General features: G+C 37.1%; 1 protein-coding gene across 6 annotated transcripts in view; it reads left to right on the forward strand.

The window, feature by feature from the left end:
• RIMS2 (regulating synaptic membrane exocytosis 2) overlaps window positions 1-19340 on the forward strand; it is a 445769-nt gene that overhangs the window by 186788 nt on the left and 239641 nt on the right. For all 6 annotated transcript variants that reach the window (XM_030967156.1, XM_030967184.1, XM_030967175.1 and 3 more), the window contains one exon: window positions 3729-4654. In XM_030967156.1, coding sequence (XP_030823016.1) covers window positions 3729-4654 — 926 coding nt within the window. The remainder of the gene's footprint in view (window positions 1-3728; window positions 4655-19340) is intronic.

Here is a 19340-nt window from a genome sequence, read left to right on the forward strand (position 1 = left end):
GATGTAAATACTTTACATATTACAATGTTTTTTAATGTCTCTGACTTCTGAAATGTGATGGAGACTTAATTTTTAAAATATCCTTTTCTACAATACATTTGGGCCAATTTTCTAAAAACCTAAATCAAAGCAGAAGAGTTTTTCACTTTAAGTCAGAATTCAAGTGAATGTCAAAGAGTTTCAAGATATTTAGTTCCATTATGGAAATCACAGCCATCAAAGCTGAATAGCTGTCTTATATTCTTCTATGTTATATTTTAAGAACTTGAGTTCTATTGTGATGTCGGGGAGTTGAATAATTTAACTTTATGAGCAGGAGTACAGATTACAGTCAAGCTATTTGCTTTTCCATAATATTAGTGATATCTGTAGTGCACTGCAAATAAGGTTTCCATCAGTGTAGGGTTATGGGTTGTGTATTAAAGACCAAATGTCATGTATTGGTAAATTACAATAAAAATAAATATACAGTAATAAGTAGGAAAAAATAAGTTTCATATTCTGTATCTGAAAAAACCCCATTTATATAATGTGCCTGACAAAGATTTTTGCAGGGTTTTTAAACCATAATAAAGATTTTATTTTATGGTTGTTTCAAACAAGTAGCAATCACATAGGCCTGGAGGATTTTTCAGAAAAAGTGTGATATCCTTTTCAGAAAAGGTGGTAATCCTTCTGACAAGAGATGTATAGTGCTTAGTTCAGCTGGCAGCTGGAGGGTGCATATCACACCCTTAAAGTTCACTTAGCTTTTAAAATTCCAGGGAAGTCCTGGAAAGGCAGGAGTAGTCATTTTCCATGGTGTGTCCAGCTGGGGGTACTTAATGAAAGAATTTTATTAAGATATCTGTAAGGTAGTTAATGGTGAGAAATGGATTAGACAGATGCTTATGAAGGTGAGTGAGAATTAGCTAGTGATTTAAAAATAGCAGCAGATTTTTAGTAGTAGGGACAGGCCATAAGTTTTCATCAGTACTAGTTGCCTCCTACTGTGCTTTCATAACTCTGATTTAAAATGTATAGCATTCATTGTACAACTCTGTGTATAGCAGGTATTTTTAAAATTAAAAAATTGCTGAATATTAAAGGCAGGCTAATTGTGCTGTGATGATCAGTAGAGAATGACAGACTTTAATACTAAGGATCTGGTGACTGTGGGGCAGGATGAGCCCTCTCCTGGCCTAAGATTTCTGGCTGATCAGGTGCACAGGTACAGTTAATTTATTTCTGATGGACAGGACTATAGCTTCTGGTTAGTTCAGTAACTTCAGTAATGAAGTAAGCTGACTTCAACAGGAATGAAATTAATTAGAAAGGGGGGTTGATGATGTCAGTCAACATAGGCCAGGAATTCAATTAGTCACTTTTTTTCTGTTAGGCTGCTTTCTCTGAAGAAAAGCACTGTATTTGCAGGTAGGCCCTTTTTCTTGCATGTGCCCTAGTAGTTGCCACACAAAGGGCAGCCATGAAAAGCTTTTTCCTACATTAAAGGTTAGAGTAGGCTGAGGACCCAGCTGCTCTGTCAGCCATAGATGGTTTCCTATTTTTATATCTTAAATGGAGGAAGGAAAATGACTGTTTGTAGTAAATGTAGCACACGAAGTTAGTACAAGTGGTATAAAAATATAGTGCTAAATCAACACATTCTCCTCTCATTAACATAGTTAATGCTAGAAAAAACAGGTGTGCTTTTTAGTAAGTCATGTGCCAGTTCATCTGATGATGTATTTCCTTAATATAAATATATTTTCCTCAGCAGCAAGTCTACAATAATGTTTTTACTTCTACAGAAATCCATCTCTTTTATCCCACTCAGCCTCCCCCCCATGGCATTATAGCCGTAATGTCATCAGAAGAGGATTGCATCCATATGAGGACACTGTGACACGGAGGGATTTATTTATGTATTTATATGTATCTGTACACATGCACATGTTTTGTATATGTTTATATAATCTTCTATTTGTAGCTGAACCAATTCTTACTGCTGTGTTGTTTGGCTTGCTGCAGACACAAGTACGTAGATGTTTAATACTGAAGCATGTGTACACTCAGGCTGCTCCAAGGCACACGTGAGATTTGTCAAACTAGAATCTGTATGGCTTTGTGTGTTGCACTGTTCATCATGGAGTTGATCCTACAAACCATATGTTCTAGAGTGTTTTAATGCTTTGGAGGATCACATTGATGCAAACAATGTGTCTCTGAAGACACATGATCTACAGGTTATATACACTGAGTAGACACAGTGTGAGTATTAACAGTATAGTATGTGTACATTTCATGTGTACATGCATTTGTCTCGATCTTGCAATGAGATTCACATGGGTTAATGCCTCTATCTGATGAATGCAGATTTTTCCTATATGGGGGACACAAGTGGGGAGAGGAAGTTATGCATACTTTTGCTATAACCATGACAGAAATTTTCAGGGATTGGGTAATTTGCTATTGGAACAACTTATTTTGGGATGTGGCATAATTTTTCATTATCTGAAGTATTTAAGTGAAATATATTTATCTTCCTTAAAGCATTTCTGCATCTAATCTCTGTTGTCCTAATGAAGCTTCTATGTCTGAAAACTGTCTGCATTTGGGTAGTTCTGTTGTTCTAATTGTCCCTTCCTGTTGGCCATTCTGGTTTTAGCTTTATGAAACTCTGTTCATGTTACATTATTCAAGTTGAGTCGCCAGTAGCAGAATCTGTAGAAATTTTGTAAAAAGTACAGAGATTATAATTTGTGCTGGTACTAACACACCACTGTATAAAGACAGATGTGACAGCTTCACTGTAAGCAAATAGGCATCTGCCTGATTACAGAACTTGTCACGCTTCACACAAAGAGTTTCATTTTTGCAAGATTTAATTAGTTTTCTCATTTGTACATGCCATTGCAAAGCTAAAGTACTTTACTATTTACAAGGCAATACTGGGTCCAAATCTTGCAAGCGCAGTTTAATAATTCTGTATGGTACCTAAACCAGTACAGGATGCCAATTTGCCAGTCACCCCACAGGCCATGCACTGACTCCTTGTGGAGCAGAGACTGCATTTCCTTCCTGGCTGTGAAAATAATGTTTTCTCTCCTATCAGATAGACAGAGGCAGCACTTTGAAACTCTTTCCCTTCGCAACACAAAAATGTGGTTTGTTTTCTGTGTTCAGGACTTCTGAGTTCATCTGATTTAGAAAAGTGCTGCCATTGAATCTTTGTCTGTTTTCTGCCCTTGGCACAAATTATAGTTTTGTGGGAACTGAAATGTGTGTTTTTGAGCAATAACAGCTGCTAAAAGAGTAAACTAACTGAATGATCCTTCTAGCCCTAATTTCCATGGTGATTATAAAATTCCATGAAACAGAAGTATATGGTCAAGTTATATTGCTGTAAAATGATTACAAAGGATTATAAAATTTTGGTATTTGTAAAGCAGTCATGACTACAAAGTAGCCTAAGTATTTGTATTCTATATTTTATAAAGTCACATTAGCATTTTTCCTTCAAAGCTGTTTTTTATTCAAACTGTGCACCGTAAGCAGATTTATAGCATGACATCCTTTCTTTAATTTGGTACAGAAAATGTGAGAGCACATTTCACAAAAAAATGCAATGAACGGATTTTTTTTCTGTCAGCTGGTCATTTTATCTTTTAACTACCATTAACTGCATATTTGTGCTACATAAAATATTGACAGGATTCTCTTTCTGCTTTCTCGCCATGATTATTTAGGAAAAGAAGCCCTTCAATATCAAGAGAACAGAGCAGAAGATACGACCAAAGGGACGAGAGAGACGAATACTCACAGTATGCTACATCAGACAGTGCGATGCCCAGGTCACCATCAGATTATTCAGATAGGCGGTCACAGCGTGGGCCCCAGTTGTACGAAGAACCTGAACTGGGTGATTATAGAGATTCCAACAGAAGGAGCCGCAGACGTTCCAAGGAGTATCCGGTAGAAGAAGAAGATGCGCAAAGCAGGGAAGAATATGAGAGGCAAAGGAGGGAAGAGGAATACCAGGCACGATACCGGAGTGATCCTAATTTGGCTCGTTATCCAGTCAAGCCACAGCCATATGAGGAGCAAATGCGTATCCATGCTGAAGTGTCCCGCGCACGTCATGAACGCAGGCATAGCGATGTCTCACTGGCAAATACAGAGCTGGAAGATTCTCGGATGTCCATGCTCAGGATGGAACGACCATCAAGACAAAGATCAGTGTCTGAGCGCAGGGCCGCCATGGAAAACCAACGTTCATACTCTATGGAAAGAACTCGAGAGGCTCAGGGACCGAGTCCCAATCGTCAGAGGACCACAAATCATAGCCCTCCTACACCTAGGAGGAGTCCAATTCCTCTGGAAAGACCAGACATGAGGCGCTCTGATTCTTTAAGGAAACAGCACCATTTGGATCCCAGTTCTGCTGTCCGGAAAACAAAACGTGAAAAGATGGAGACAATGCTACGGAATGATTCACTCAGCTCGGACCAGTCTGAATCTGTCAGACCTCCACCACCAAAGCCCCATAAAACGAAAAAAGGAGGTAAAATGCGCCAGGTTTCATTAAGTAGCTCAGAAGAAGAATTGGCATCCACTCCAGAATATACAAGTTGTGATGATGTAGAGATTGAAAGTGAAAGTGTTAGTGAAAAAGGTAAGATTTCTAATTTTTTTATTGTTTCACTATATAGATTTGATTTGGTTTCTATTACTTTTTTAGCTATTTAAAATGATTGCAACCACACATCTACAGCCCTTCACAGATGACTCAACTTTGTTGTGATGGGAATTGGGATGTTTTTTCTGATTTTGTGTTTCATGTACATAAATGTAATGGTTTATGTGGAAAAGACCATCACAGCTCCTATAAGTATTTAGATTAGTTAAAGGAAAAAACATGCCTACTGAAAAAACTATCAATGAAATCTGCAAAATATCTAAAGCTGGGCTGTCATATAAGGCCACGGTTTCATGTTCTTTAATACAAGATTTGTGTGCTCCTGGATCACAATGAGTGCATATTTGATCTGGATCAAGTGTGGGCGCATGACCGCGTTTTTGTTGAATTAACTGGAGCACATGATACAGCCCTTATGTCAGTTTCATGCTGTCTGCTGCAGGTTAAAGAATGTCTGATCTGCAAAAAGATCTGTGTCTATAAAGTTAACCCACTGAAGTTTTGAGACAAATTAAAAATTACTGATGTGGTTTACACCAATGGAGGTTTCGTTTTCTTGTGGTGAATATTATGAGTTCACTTACCTTCATGGATGTTGTTTTAAGCTTTTTTTGAGTTATTATTCTTATACCAGTGTACCTTTGTTACTTCCCCTAAATGGTTATCTGCTGTTGTGGATTGTGAATAGAAAGTTTACTACTATTCATTTTATTATTATTAATATTGCTATCAAGTTGGTTCTGAAGCAAGTAATTAACTTGAGTAAGTGAAATAACTCTGGATTTTCATATGTCAATATTCACAACCATGGTCTGATAAGTAAGGAGCAAGATTGTGTAGAATGGAAGGAAATTTCACAGGTCAAAGTAGACAGTTGCATGTACTTATGTGAAACAACTGTACTGAAACCTTGACCCCCTTAGTCTTCCTGATGAGTAGAAAAAATTATACCAACTTTATGGTGTTCATGATTTTGTTCTTAGAAGCAACCTTGAGAAAGATAGGACCAATCAATCCAGGGGAAGTAGTAACAAAATGTTTATTTAATGCAATTCAGTGCAGGAAATGTATTATACAAGATAATATAGACAATGTATTTTTTGTACACATAACAAAGCATATACATTTAGGATTATAAAAGCACAGAATCATTTAGGTTGGAAAAGATCTATAAGATTATTAATTTCCATTAATTTAGCACTTCCATGGCTTCTAACACATCAATAACCCTTGTGTCTGCTGCTGCATGGCTATCCCCTACCTCCATGGAGATAGCAGAATGAAGGACCCCACTAGCACAATGTCTCTCAGACACTGGAAGGGTGCTGCCTAGTTTATCTGTAACAAGTCTGGTTTCATGCCTTTCCCTTTCAGACCTAGTTTAAAGCTCTGTCCATGAATCCTGCTAATGCCTGAGAAAAATCCTTTTCCCCTTTTGAGATAGGTGACCCCCATTTGTCATCAGCAGGTGTGGTGTCATATAAACTGTAAACATGATCAAAAACCCACAAAATTCTGCTGGTGATTCCAGGCTCAGAGTCAAATATTGGTCTGCTGGATCTCCCTCTCTTCCCTCCTCATTTCCTGCAACTGGGAGAATAGAGGAGAAGCCCACTTGTACTCCTGGTTCCTTAACCTGTCATCCTAAAGCACTGATGTCTCTCTTTGATTGCCCTTGGATTTCTTATTGCCACTTTTCTGCCCACCTGAAAAATCCATAACTGCTGAAGGCCTTTCCAGGATAGGAACCTTTCCCTCCACAGCTGGGTCTCAGGGATCCCCTGGACTTTGACAAGAAGTGGGTCTACGTATTGGGCCTTCTGCTCCTTTCAGATGAGAGTTTAGAACATCCTCTACAATTCTAACAATTCTAGGTTCTCTGTAATAAATTCTAGGTTCTTTGTCATCTTACAAAACTTACAGCTTTCACTTAAATAACTTTGCATTTTAGGTGTCAAAGAAAACATTCTTACTGATAACAATAGTTAATAATAATGACAATGTCATGTCTGGCCTGATTTCTGAGAGAGTGAATGAAGCTATTTCTGAGAGAGTGAATGAAGCTAAATTTGTTATACAAATTAATTTTAAAAGCTTGCAAAGATTTTGCAGGGAAAAAACATTCCCTACTATGCTTTGTTCATCTTGACTGCATTAGTGTGAGCACTTTGTCATGACATACAGAGTATAACTGTGTCAAAGTGGCCTAGTGGTGGCCTGCAGCTGGAACTGATGTGGAGAAAACCTTGGTTTTTCATAAAGGAGACGAGCAACTGCTTCAACTGGGGAAGGATGTGACTGCTTTGACTGTGTCTGCCCCCAGCCTGTGCTGGGGGTTCTGGGCTGGGGGAAGTGACCATGCATAGCGCAGAAAGTCATTCCAGCAGTAACTCCTGTACCTAGAACCAGAGCCAGCTGTGCCGGGCTCAGCAGCCCATGTCACATAATCAAATTGTATCCTCAGACCCTCCTACTTCTCCCATGCTCTTTAACCACTGGAGTGGCATTTTTTGCAAAGAGGGACTGGGACTCCTGTGCAAGAAATGTGGACCTGGCAGCATTGACATGAAGAGCTGGGATGGTGTTTGGTGGCATGAGATGTGCTAAGACCATGGTCAGGAGCTCACACTGACAGGTGAGTTCATTCTGTAGAAACTCAGGAAACAACACATGAGAACAGTGTTAAATGGACATAGCTGAGATTACAAATGAGTTTACCTGAAACGTAGGTTGTGCCAGAATTAGACATATTTTTCAGAGTGAATTTTGTGCAGATCTTCACAGACATTGAATCTCTCTTTAGTGATGTAATTGAGCACCAATTTAACAGATAGCCTCTGCCTTTTTCTGTGAATAGGACGAACAATTCTTTCTTATTGTGTTATTCAAGTTTTTCTGAAATTAATATTTTTTCCACATTATGTAAGAGACCCTTCCTCACTCTTGCTGTGAATGCCAGACTTCTGTAACTGCAAAGATGTCTCAATTAGCAGACAGTTCAAAGCTATATGTCCATGACAGGACTCCTGGCTGTCTTAGGAAATACGCTTTGGAGAGGAAAAAAAGGAAGTTGCCTATATGTTTTGGACCAAAATATTAGGTATATTGCTATTTTCCCTAATAATGAAAGATCAAAATTGCTTAAAATGTTAGAGAAAAACGATTATTGAAATGCCAATGTTTTAATGAAATAGTGAATTTTAAATGGCTGTAAAATACCTCCTCCATCACTAAACCCAGGGATTATAATGACATTATAAATGTTCTAGACTGTTCAAATCACCAATTCTTTCTCAAAACCATCTCAGTTTACATGGTGCAGTTTGAAGACTCTGAGAAATGTGGGTTATAAAAAGAGAACAGTTGTGATGGTATTGTAGCAGTGTCAACTATGTGACCTACAGAGGTCCAAATAAAGCTGTATTTTGTGGTGTGCAAGTTAGGCCAACCTTTCTACACTGATAATCCAATTTAAGTGTCTTCTATTGTGAGGGACAGTTAGAGTACTTTTTTACCTTCATGTTCAGTTAGGTGTTTCTCAGTGCAATTCTAAGGGGAGGTTTGAAAGGGCCCCCATAATTTGTTAGCCAGCATGAAGCAGATGTGAAGCAGAGTGGGTAATTCTGTGTGTCCACAGGCTTTACAGGTAAATTTAGAAAATCAAACAGTACCACTGCCCATGTGTTCCTTATGGCAATACTGTCTCACCTGCAGTCTGCCAAAGGACCAATCTGAAGAGACTCAGGAAAGCTTGTGATCCCTGGGGTTGTTTTACCCCCACTCAGAGCAAAGGCATGAGAGAGGTGTCCTGCGCTGAAGCTGGGATTCTGTCTGCACCTTCCCCAAACACTTGAGGGTCTTAAAAGCAAGTCTTTACAAATCTCTCAAACTCTGGGGATTCAGCAAGAGACAATCTCTACATGGAAGAAGAGAATTCATTCAAGGAAATCTAGGTGTGTGAAAGTTATAAATATTGCCCTAATTTGTTCTAAATAGAAAGTAGGACATAGTAGATTCTCCAATGATGGTAAACAGTTCAGGCATACATGCAAACCATGCTCCCAGCACTTTTCAGAGCACCCTGTGAGAGGTATCTGCACAAATGGTGGCTGACATCTAATGTGGGTGGAATCTGTGGTGGGAAAGCCAAATGTGTTTGTGTTTTGTCAGTTCTTAAATTTAGTGTTTGCTTTCACTCTTATTTTATTAAAACATGATAGCTAGTTAGTTTTTATTATCAAAGAAACTCATATGCATAGAAAGATAGAAACCTTTAGGTTGGAAGAGATCTTTGGGATAAAGTCCTACTGTTACCTTAAGAATGACAATTTTACCACTCAAACCAGTGTCACATCCATGCCTTTTAAATACCTCCAGGAGTAGTGGATCAACTAGACCCCTGGGCAGCCTGTTGCTGTTCTAGTGTTTCATAACCCTTTCAGTGAAGAATTTTTTTCCTTATATGCAGTCTAAATTTCCCCTGCCACACCATGAGGCCATTTCATCTCATTTCTGTTGCTTGTCACTTTGGAGAAGAGTCCCCCGCCCTCGTGGCTACAGCTCCTCTCAGGTAGTTGTAGAGGGCGATAAGGTCCCCCATGAGCCTCCTTTTTCCAGGTTAAACACCTCCAGCTCTCTCAACCACTTCTCATAGGACTTGTGCTCCAAACCGTTCACTAGCTTTGTTACTCTTCTCTGGACTTGCTCCAGCACCTCCATGTCTGTCTTGTAGTGAAGGGCCCCAAACCAAACCCAGTATTTAAAGTGCAGCCTCACCAGTGCTGAGTACCAGAGGATCATCCCTGCCCTGGTCCTGCTGGCCACACTTTTGCTGATGCCAGCCAGGATGTGACTGGCCTTCTTAGTCATCCAGGCATGCTGCCAGCTCATATTCAGCCAGCTGTTCACCAACCCCAAACAAAACATGTGGATAGACTCGAGCAACCTTAGAACATTAAACATCCGTGTGTTGTTGATTGAAAGCTGCAGAGTGCAAGCTGTCTGAGCAGAAACGTGTGCTTGCAGGACCAGGTGAAAATACACTTTGTCACTAAGCACACTAAAACATAAATATATAACCTTGCACTGGCTGTGTTGTGGTCATTTACAAACTTGTGAAGGACTGTCCTTTTTTGTGATAGAAGTTAAAATATCCTTCATGTCTGGAATAGCCTCCAGGGCCTACTTGTTTATTGCAGATTTGAAACCAATCTGGTAGACATCCAGTTTAGTTTTTGATGGAGAATTAGGTCTATTTGAAAACAATATTCTTGTCACAAGTTAGAAAAAGTGTGGTAGCTCATGGTGTGAGAAGCAGAAAGCACATTTCCTGAGTGCTACTGCAAGAACAGTGCGTCTTACACGAGCAGAGATGCCAAGGAAGTGGGATTCCATCAGAGAGCTCTCACTTTTAAATTCAGAGAGATAAGGGACCTGATTTCAATCTTACTTGTGCCAGTTTCATACATCTTCAACAACTTTGGCTTCAAAGTTACACTGAGTTAAGTTAGATCAGAACGAGGTCATTGTTTCTAAAATTTGTTTCATTCAGGTTAGAGAGTTCCTGAAAGCCTAACTTCTCTGGAACAAATTATACTAGAAGGCAAAATTTCAGGACTGAGCTGCAGCAGTTGAATGAAAAGACTTTGAATTTTGACACAGTTTCAGTATAGAAATATTTTACAATTCAAAGTAAAAATTTTAAATTTTCAAAGAAAAATGGTTATTTAAAATGATGAAATGTTTGACATGTTTTATGAAAACAGATTTCAGAGAGTGACAAAATTTCCTTTTATTATTTCACTTAATATTTCAGTTTAGGAGATTGTGTTTTGTTTTTGTAATTAAATAATTTTTTTTTTAGAGACACCTCTACCTCTTATGTAAGATAAATATAACTTAAATATATAAAGAGTTGGACTGGAAATTTGGAATGCTATTATTCCATTTTTAATCTCACTCCTATGAACTACCTCTAATTTAAGTGCAAATATAAGAAATATTGAGAGATAAGAAATATTACACTTTTTTCTCTGTGTATTTTTAAGCGATAAAAAGTCACTGCTTTGAAAGTACTTATAACATTGACTAGGAAGTACCTAACTACTTTAAAATGTTAGTGTTGCCTATGATATTTTTTATAGAAAAATATCTTTCACAGATGTATAGATGAGAATAGAACTAGAATGTTTAAAGTTACAGAAATTTCTAATTGTAGAGAATTTTAAAAAAATTGCTAAACCTTCTCCTACTTACACACTTCCGTGGCACTTAGAATATATGAAAAGGGTGTGATCTTTTGCAGCATTTAGAGGACTCTACAGTAACATATTTTAAATTTGCAGTAATTTAAAATATTGGTGTAAGACAATAATATCTCTCATTTAAAAAGCCCTGCCTTTTCCCTATTTTTGGCTGCATATTCACATCCTTATTATCACTCCTGCTGGCAGAAGCACTCGGGCAGGTACACACTGCATCAAGCCAGGAAGCTTCTGTGGGGTAACTCTAACTAGGCAAAAAGATGGTAAATATTAACATTAGAAGCTTCCTTATAAAATGATGATTGTTCTCTAAGATTTTAGATTGCATGCTGAAAAGATGGTGTGTAACTTATGCATTCTCAGAATCTGAGGATAGACAGGGATTTCCTGAAGTCAGGAAGAAGAAATATTTTCATATAGTAATCAGAGCATACAGAATATTTTATCATAGGTGGATGAACGTGAATAATTTCCTAGCACATAAATTCAAACAAAAATGTCTAATACTCAATTTTATTGATGAAAACCTGCCTAAATTGCAATCTGAACCTTCTGTATACAAATGTACAGGAATAATTAAAACTGTAATTCTTTAATCATGTTTCCTTTTACTCTGTGACTTTTCTGGAACTATGGTTGTAGGTGAAATGTTGTCTGGGCAAAAGATTAATAATCTTCTGAGATAGTGTAACACAAGAACTATGAGTTATTACTAAAGTATTTTAGTGTATTTGTTGTAGTTATCTGTGGCTTAAGGTGAGATTAAGTTTTTTATTAACAAAACAACATGGTTTTTAATATTTTTAACTTATGGATCATTGGAATCTAGCGTTAATTTACATTTTAACACTAACTGCAAGATGTAGTTTCCCCTGGAATTTATGAAAATATTCTATTCTGAAGGTGAAGATTGTTCTTTTTCAGTTGAAACTGTAGACCACCAAATCATATGAGTGACCAATATTAAAAGTATCATAAAAAATTTTTGCTTTCTCTGCACCCCTTTTTTATCTTTTTGAAATTTAAATAGAAAACAAAAGAAACTTGAATTATCATTCCAAGGTAATTTTTTCTCTATCCTTTACCATCCTGGCAGGTGGAATATATGCTGAATAATATCAATAAATATCCATTAACTTTTTTATGGTGATGAAAGAAATTTTTGTACAAACATGGCTGAAAAGGGAGTCGTCCTATGAAATGCAAGGCTTCCAGTGTAGGGAATTCTTATCTTATTCAACCTGCTCCACTTATTTCAAACTGCAATTACACTTTAACTAAGTTAGAAATTTTTATTTGATAATCAAATCTTGCATCACGGCTAAGTGCTAGTAATTAATACAGATTTGGCACAAAAAGGGCAAAATAAGACCTGCTGGGCTCTATGTGAAACATTTCAGTTCTTTACAATGACATGCTAGAACAAAAAACCATCATGGAGTTTTTATGTAAATAAAATATATATGTAAATACTGTGATTTTTTAGTCTTTTTTACAGAGTCCAAACAAACAAAAATAATGACAACACAAAAAGAAAAAAACCCACATGTACTATCTCCAGAATACATGAAGTGTGTTTTTCAAATTATAATTTCCTTCATACTTTGATGAAATCATTATTCTTCTAATAAAACAAAACAAATCTATCTGTCACAGATTATACTCTGTGTCATTTTAGATTTTGGTATATTTTTTTCCTATGGTAAATTTAAATTGATTTTGCAGGTAATTTTGTTACTACTTCTGTTAACTGTCAGAAACCAAATGAGTCACTATAAAATAAATATAATTAATGAAAAACCAGATTATTTAGTTGGTTGCATTTTATCAGTTGTATGGTTGGTTGATTATCAATTGTATGGGTTGGATTTTTTTTCATTTTCTGTAAAAACATGTCTTTCTTGTTCTGTTTTTATTTTGATGTGTATTTCATTAGGGATAGGATAATCAGTATGGGAGAAATAGAGAAATCAAAGTGAAGGGGAAATAAGCAGAACGGGCTGTACATATGTCATTCATGTGAGAGCTGTTCCTCAGATGCTCTGTCCTTTGGCCCTGTTGTCCCAAGCTCCCCAAAATGTGCCATTCAAGACCTGGAGTTGTTCACAGAAACTGCTTGAGATTAAACTGAATATTGTCGAGGGTGAGACCTGGGAGCATATGCTTGTCAGAGGAAAGCATGTTCTTTCCATCTTCTCACAGTTCTCACTCCATCCAAGTCTCATCCATTGCAATTCACAATCTGGGCACCAGGAAGAAATATTTTATATAAATAGTCTGGGCAAAGTGGCACCAATTTCTGTGTCCTTCTCTGTCTGGCTGTAGTTTCAGCAGCAGCTGTGCAGGAGCTGCTGTGTAACAGTGAAGTTGCTCCTGGGGGGAAGGCCCTGGCACAAGAGTGAGGGGTGAGCCAGACACTTGGGGCAGTCCCAAGGACAGTCCTACAGAAACCCTTCCCAGTCAGAGCCTCAGCGGGTGCTGAGTGATGAGTGCCTCAAGAATCCGGCCATCTGCCTAGGAATCTGATTATTGATTTAGGAATGCAATTTCACCCTATTTCTAGCTAAATTGAAAATTCTAGCGAACTTTTTTCAATAGTAATGTTCTCTCAAAAGTATATTTAAAACCCTATAAATGTGTTTTAAAGGTTTTGGAGTCTGTCAGTTAATGCATTTCTCTTCTGATGGTCCACTGATGATGAAATCCTTATTTTAGGTGGAAGATAGCAAAAAAAGCAATGTAATGATAATGAAATTTATGATAATTAAGAAAATATGAAATAAAACTGTTTGAAGAGGATTGGGCCATTGCAGTCTATCAAATTGGTGCTAAGTGGTTTTGTTATAAAGTTGTGTTGAGGAATTTGTTTTGCTTTGGAATGCAAAGTATCTACATCTCTCTTAAGAGTGAAGTTTTATGCTAACATATATAATAATATTTTTACCTTTACTACTGAAGTAGTCTTATCATTCATGGGAAGGGTAAAGACTGTTGCACAAAGAAAATAAGAATGTTTAGCCCCCATTGCTTTTTCTTGGCTGTAAATTGTAACTTTTATTGCCATAAAGTATGTGGCTTTGAAATGTGAAAGGATTAAAAAAAATTAATTTCTAATTTACTTTGGAAAATATTTCACACAAAATATATCATGCTTTTCCATTAAAATAGTGACATCCTATAATATTCAGCTGTATTGAGGACAAAGCAGGTCTGCAGGCTTTTGGTCCTAACAAGTACTGAACGTGGTTGGGCATTGTCACATGTTTACTGAACCATTACATAATAAAAGAGAATGGGGAAAATGGAGAAATATCTCTCAGAAATTTCACTGAGTTCCCCCATTACTTACACTGCAGCCTGGTCCCTTTATATAACCCATCAAAGTCTTTACATTACTCAGTGGTTTTTCTTCTCTTTACTGAATTTTCAATTTTTTTCTTCTATAGTTTTTTTCACCTTTCCCCCTTTTTTGAAGCCAAGTAGTTTAGGCAATGATTTGTTTGATCATGCTGTAGCACTTAACAGGCTTTCAGACTTGAAGATACTTTTGAAAGAGTTTATTTCCGTTAATATTTAACTTGCTAAATTGTCAAAAGTGCTGTAGAAGTCAGGTCCATCTGATTTCTCCATTTCACCTCACTGATTAAGTAAGTTGTTTCCAAGGAACATTTGAGTAGCATTTATGAGCATGGATAAGTAGATTGTGAAAGTGTGTGGTATTGAAGCTTCTGGTTTATGTCTCATCTGTTGCAATAGAAAAGTGAACCTAGTAGCCTGTATTCATGCAACACTATATTCCGTGTTAAGATATTCTTTTGACATGTGTAAAGGCAGATGAACTGAATGAATATGTGCATAAAAAACACCTGTGTCACACACTGATGTTTACAGCAGATTGAAGGCACCAATTCTTATGAAAATGTACTCAGATCAGTGTTGTTCTAGAGAAATATTCTATAAGAGATAGTTCCTGTGTTTATACTTTCTGCCTTTCTGAACATTTATATTATGAATATCTTTTAGGTTCCTAGTTATATAATCTGTTTACTTGGAAAATGTAAATATATGGGCATTAGTTATATAATTTAAATAGAATAAAATGAAAGTTTTCATCACAAACCTCCATGAGTATTTACTGTTTTACCTATTTATAGGCCATTTTCTGTACACATCTATAACAAGGAAAGGCTGAAATTGTGATGCACTATGAAAGATGTTTAGATTCCACACTTCTTACTACTCCTAGGAAGTGAATGTAGTCAGTGCATTTCCTTAGATTTTATAATTTCTAATAATCTTGTGATTTCTGCGTATTATCATTTGGTTTTAATTTTTTTCCAGCTTTAGTTCTGAAAATCTGTTTATACTGAAAGTTTCTAAAAGATGAGTTCCTTCGAAAAGTCTTCATGTTCTGATTTAGTCACACAATTTAAACACACTTTAAAAAAATATTACAAAGCCACCATTTTTTAAATCTAGGATATTGATGTGTTGAAGAAATTGAATTTGTTCTTAAAGCTTCAGACTAAGGAAGGTCATCAGAATTAGGTTGAAACGTTGCACTAATATCCCAGCACAATTTAAAGGGCTGCTTTTTTTTTTTCCTTTGGTGTACAAGGTATATTTATGAGGCTGAAAGTTCCTGGTTTTCTGACATACATAATCCATTGCCTCAAGTCAATCACTATGAACTTTTACAAAAGCCAAGTCTGGTCAGAAGTTGAAATCTTCACAGATGTAATTCAGTATAACCAGAGGTAGCGGGAGGTTTTCTGCTCTTTGTTTGTGTGTGTAGCATTGCAAGAAAAATTAATCTCTTCAAACCCATGAATTTCTTTGTAAATGTATAAAATTTTTGTGGAAACTCAGGCCAGTAGAGTGAGTGAACCAATTTAAAGACCCCATAAAAAGTGAAGTCACCAGGTGCTGGAGTCCCACTTCAAGAGACTGAGAACACAAGGTTTTATCTTGTAGTGTGGCTCAAAAAGGTGAGCTGTGGTGAGCCAGAAGCTCATTGTCATCTGGAAGGAAGTCATCCTATCATCCTCATCTTACCTCATGATTGTTTATCTGGACTAAATCCATTATTTACTTGACTTTTAGTGAGCCATTTTAGGTGACTACACTGCTATGAAACTAAGCTGCTACAACAAATGAGCACATTCCTTTCACCTTAATAAGCTGAAGAATTACTGTGGCATGTCACCTTTACCAGAGCTGGCACAAAAGAGCACAGTCACACTGCTGGGAGCAGCATGGAGAAGAGCGAGAGCCACGCCCAGCGACAAAGAGCTCTTAGATAACTCAGCTGCCTAATGGACCACATTTCCACTAAGCAGTAAATAATAGTATGGCATTCAAGCAACACTGGTAACATCACAGGCAAAATTGTAAATTATAAAGGGTGATGTAAGTGACAGCTTGAGAAGTGACAGAGTAGGTGAGAACCTCTTGATATTCCTATTTTCCTAAAATTGAAACCACATGTCGTAACTAAAGACAGGTCTGCACTGCAGTCCAAAGCATGACTGCAGCTCATTTTGGCAGATGCAAACCAGTTTTGAGGGCAGCAGTTAAAGTGCTGATAGCTGGAGCTGCAGAGTGCTGACTGCTGAGACCCTGGGTAAATATTCATGTGATGAGTGTGTGCTGAGCTGCTGTGTCCATGTCCTTGTTACTACAGAGGCTCTGCTGGTGTACAGATACCCTGTGAGATAAGTAGCTTTTCAACCCTGGCCTCTTGGGAAAGGATGACTGCTCTAAGCAGTAAGCTTGTGCAAATAAGAGTCCTTTATGGCACCTGTGTAAGATGAGAACAAGCATCTAGGAAAATGCCAGTACTTTGTGTTACTACTGTAGGTTATGTTCACAAAATATATGGTTGTGGCAAACTTTGTACCAGAAAAATGTATTATCTACTTAATGTTGTTGCCTTTTTTACTAATAGGTTTTTTTGTAAGAAAGGAAAAATGCACCAAAAATAGATACATATTAAGGAATCTTGACATGATTCTCATTCAATATTTTCTGAGCCTGAATTTCTGTTGTTCCCTTCTCTTTTTATCTGTACAAAGTAACTAAAAAGTGGGTGTAAGAAATTAATATTCTGATTTGCTAGCATTAATACTAACACCTTCCTTGTGTTCACTCCACAGTAGATCAGATGATTAGACAACATGTGTTGCAGGGGAAGATAAAAGCTTTATTTTTCAGAAGTGGTAAAGCCTCAGTGTGTCTATGAAATTCAATGAAAGCACAGAATGCTTTAGTCAACACCTTTGTTCTTTTTAAATATCTGGAAAGAGACTTGTACACAGTGCCCTGTCTCTTTGAGTGGTTTACATTTGTGTTGGGTGAGTGAGAAATCCCATCACCCTTTGAAGGCGTTGACCTTCAGTGACTGCACAGATTCAGCTTGCTAAGCATTTGACAGAGCTGTGTGAAGCTCAAGCTCCCTTTTTATTGACAGTAAATTGTGCTGTAAGAAGTACTATGAAAGTACATTGTATTTATGTAATTTTGTTCCTAATTATAGATAACAGTTGCAGGTCACCTGTTTGAAAAAAAACCCCCAGGTTGTAGCACTGTCTCTGACTTCCTGCTTTGTCTTTAGGTTCTGTATCCGTGAGACTTGGCTGTTTGTGCTGGATTTGTGCTGTGGGCTGATTTTTTTTCTTCTTTTTAAATCCCCAAAACAATTCAGAAAATGTAATTCAGCCATTTTGAAGAATGAGTCTTCAGGAAAATGTTTTGTCCACGTTAAAACACTTAAAGCACTAATTTGAAGTGGTGCATAACCTTCCTTCTGAGGGTGTGCTTTTTATGTCACTGAGGAAAACTGGCAGAGTTTATTATAAGCCTCTGAACAAAAATCATAATTCACAGAGGCTTAGGAGAGAATTGTTAGTATTTGGTTGTTAATATCTATGGCTCTGCTGAACTTCTTGAGGCTGCTATGTATAACTGCAATACATAGGGACCTTTCCTAAGGAATTAAGTTGTTTTGTCTTGCATACTCATAGTCACAAAAGGATTTTCCCTTTAAGTGCTCTGAACCAAGGCAGTACAGGATTACAAAAGAAAGACTATATATGTTGTATTCTTGATATGTCTTCTACATCTTGCTGACCCCAGGACTCCTTATGTTGGTTGGTGAGAATTATGTTAAATATTGTTCAGATAGTACTCTCTGCAATTTAATTAAAATCATTATCATAAGTTATTTAGACTTATAAAAATATTGTTCCTTAAGTAAATTCCTGCAGTCTAGACCTCTAGACCTCTAGGCAGAGATGCATTAAAATACATTATTAAGTGATTTCTTTGGCAATAACAAGCCATAGAAAGTGTCTCTATTGTTCTCTATTCCATGGTTCTTGTCAGTTTATTGCAATGGGAAAAGCAAGCTCAAAAAACAAAACTTCAGAAATTGCATTTTGTGAAATGAATTTCAATAACTTTTTAGTTTTTAAAATATTTCATCAGTCTTTTAGCTGCTCTATATTTTTCTGAGTATTTGCTATTCTTTAGATCTTTCTAGCTGAATGTTTGTTTCCCAATTTTGTTTTGAAAAATCTGATACTGTAAGAGTAGAAGATATTAAAGATTTATCTTTGTATGATTGCAGCTAGTACAGTCGCCAAATCTTTTCTAATCATATTTGTCAAGAGGGGTTGTAAATAATTTTCAAATGGATTGCCTAATAGCAAGTGACAAAAGGGAATTTAACTGAATTGTAGAAGATTGATGGATTTGAGTTTTCCCCTGCATTTTAGGCTTTGGATCTGTGTTCATTTGTAGATCCTACTTCATGAGGTTTGTTTATTTTATCTGTCACTGAAGGTACATATACAACAGCTCCCAAAAGCTTTCCTGTTCTTGGAGGACAGGGTGGGTAGGGTGTCAGTGTGACTCCTGGAGGATACAGCTGCCGTTCGAGTGTTCCACAGCTGTGACTGGACTGTATCACATCAGCTTGTGATGTCCTAGTGTCCACTAGAAATGTAGATACATACTTTTGCCTATCCAATTTATTCTTTATTAGGCTGAGCCTTGCTGGGGTGCAGAAATATTTTGTTTCCACGAGTATAGGCCAAGTAGCTGGCATTTTCATTTCCATGCTACCTACCCCAAAACTTTCTCAGCCCCTCTGGCTCATCAGAAGCCTGGCTAAGCCTGCTTGGATGGCTTAGGAGTGCACAGTAGGTCTTTTTCAAGGCCAGGGATCTGGCCTGCCTATCAGAGGTTTAAATTTGGTATTACATAGCATAATCCACCAAATGCTTTGGCTGTTATATTCCCTGTAAAAATAAAGCAGATTTTGCTGAACTAGACAGCACCATCGGATCATGTACTTGCAAAATATTTATGATAAAAACATAAGCATAAAATTGTAGCTC

The sequence above is a fragment of the Camarhynchus parvulus genome, chromosome 2 (genome assembly GCF_901933205.1).
Source record: "Camarhynchus parvulus chromosome 2, STF_HiC, whole genome shotgun sequence".
NCBI lineage: Eukaryota > Metazoa > Chordata > Aves > Passeriformes > Thraupidae > Camarhynchus > Camarhynchus parvulus.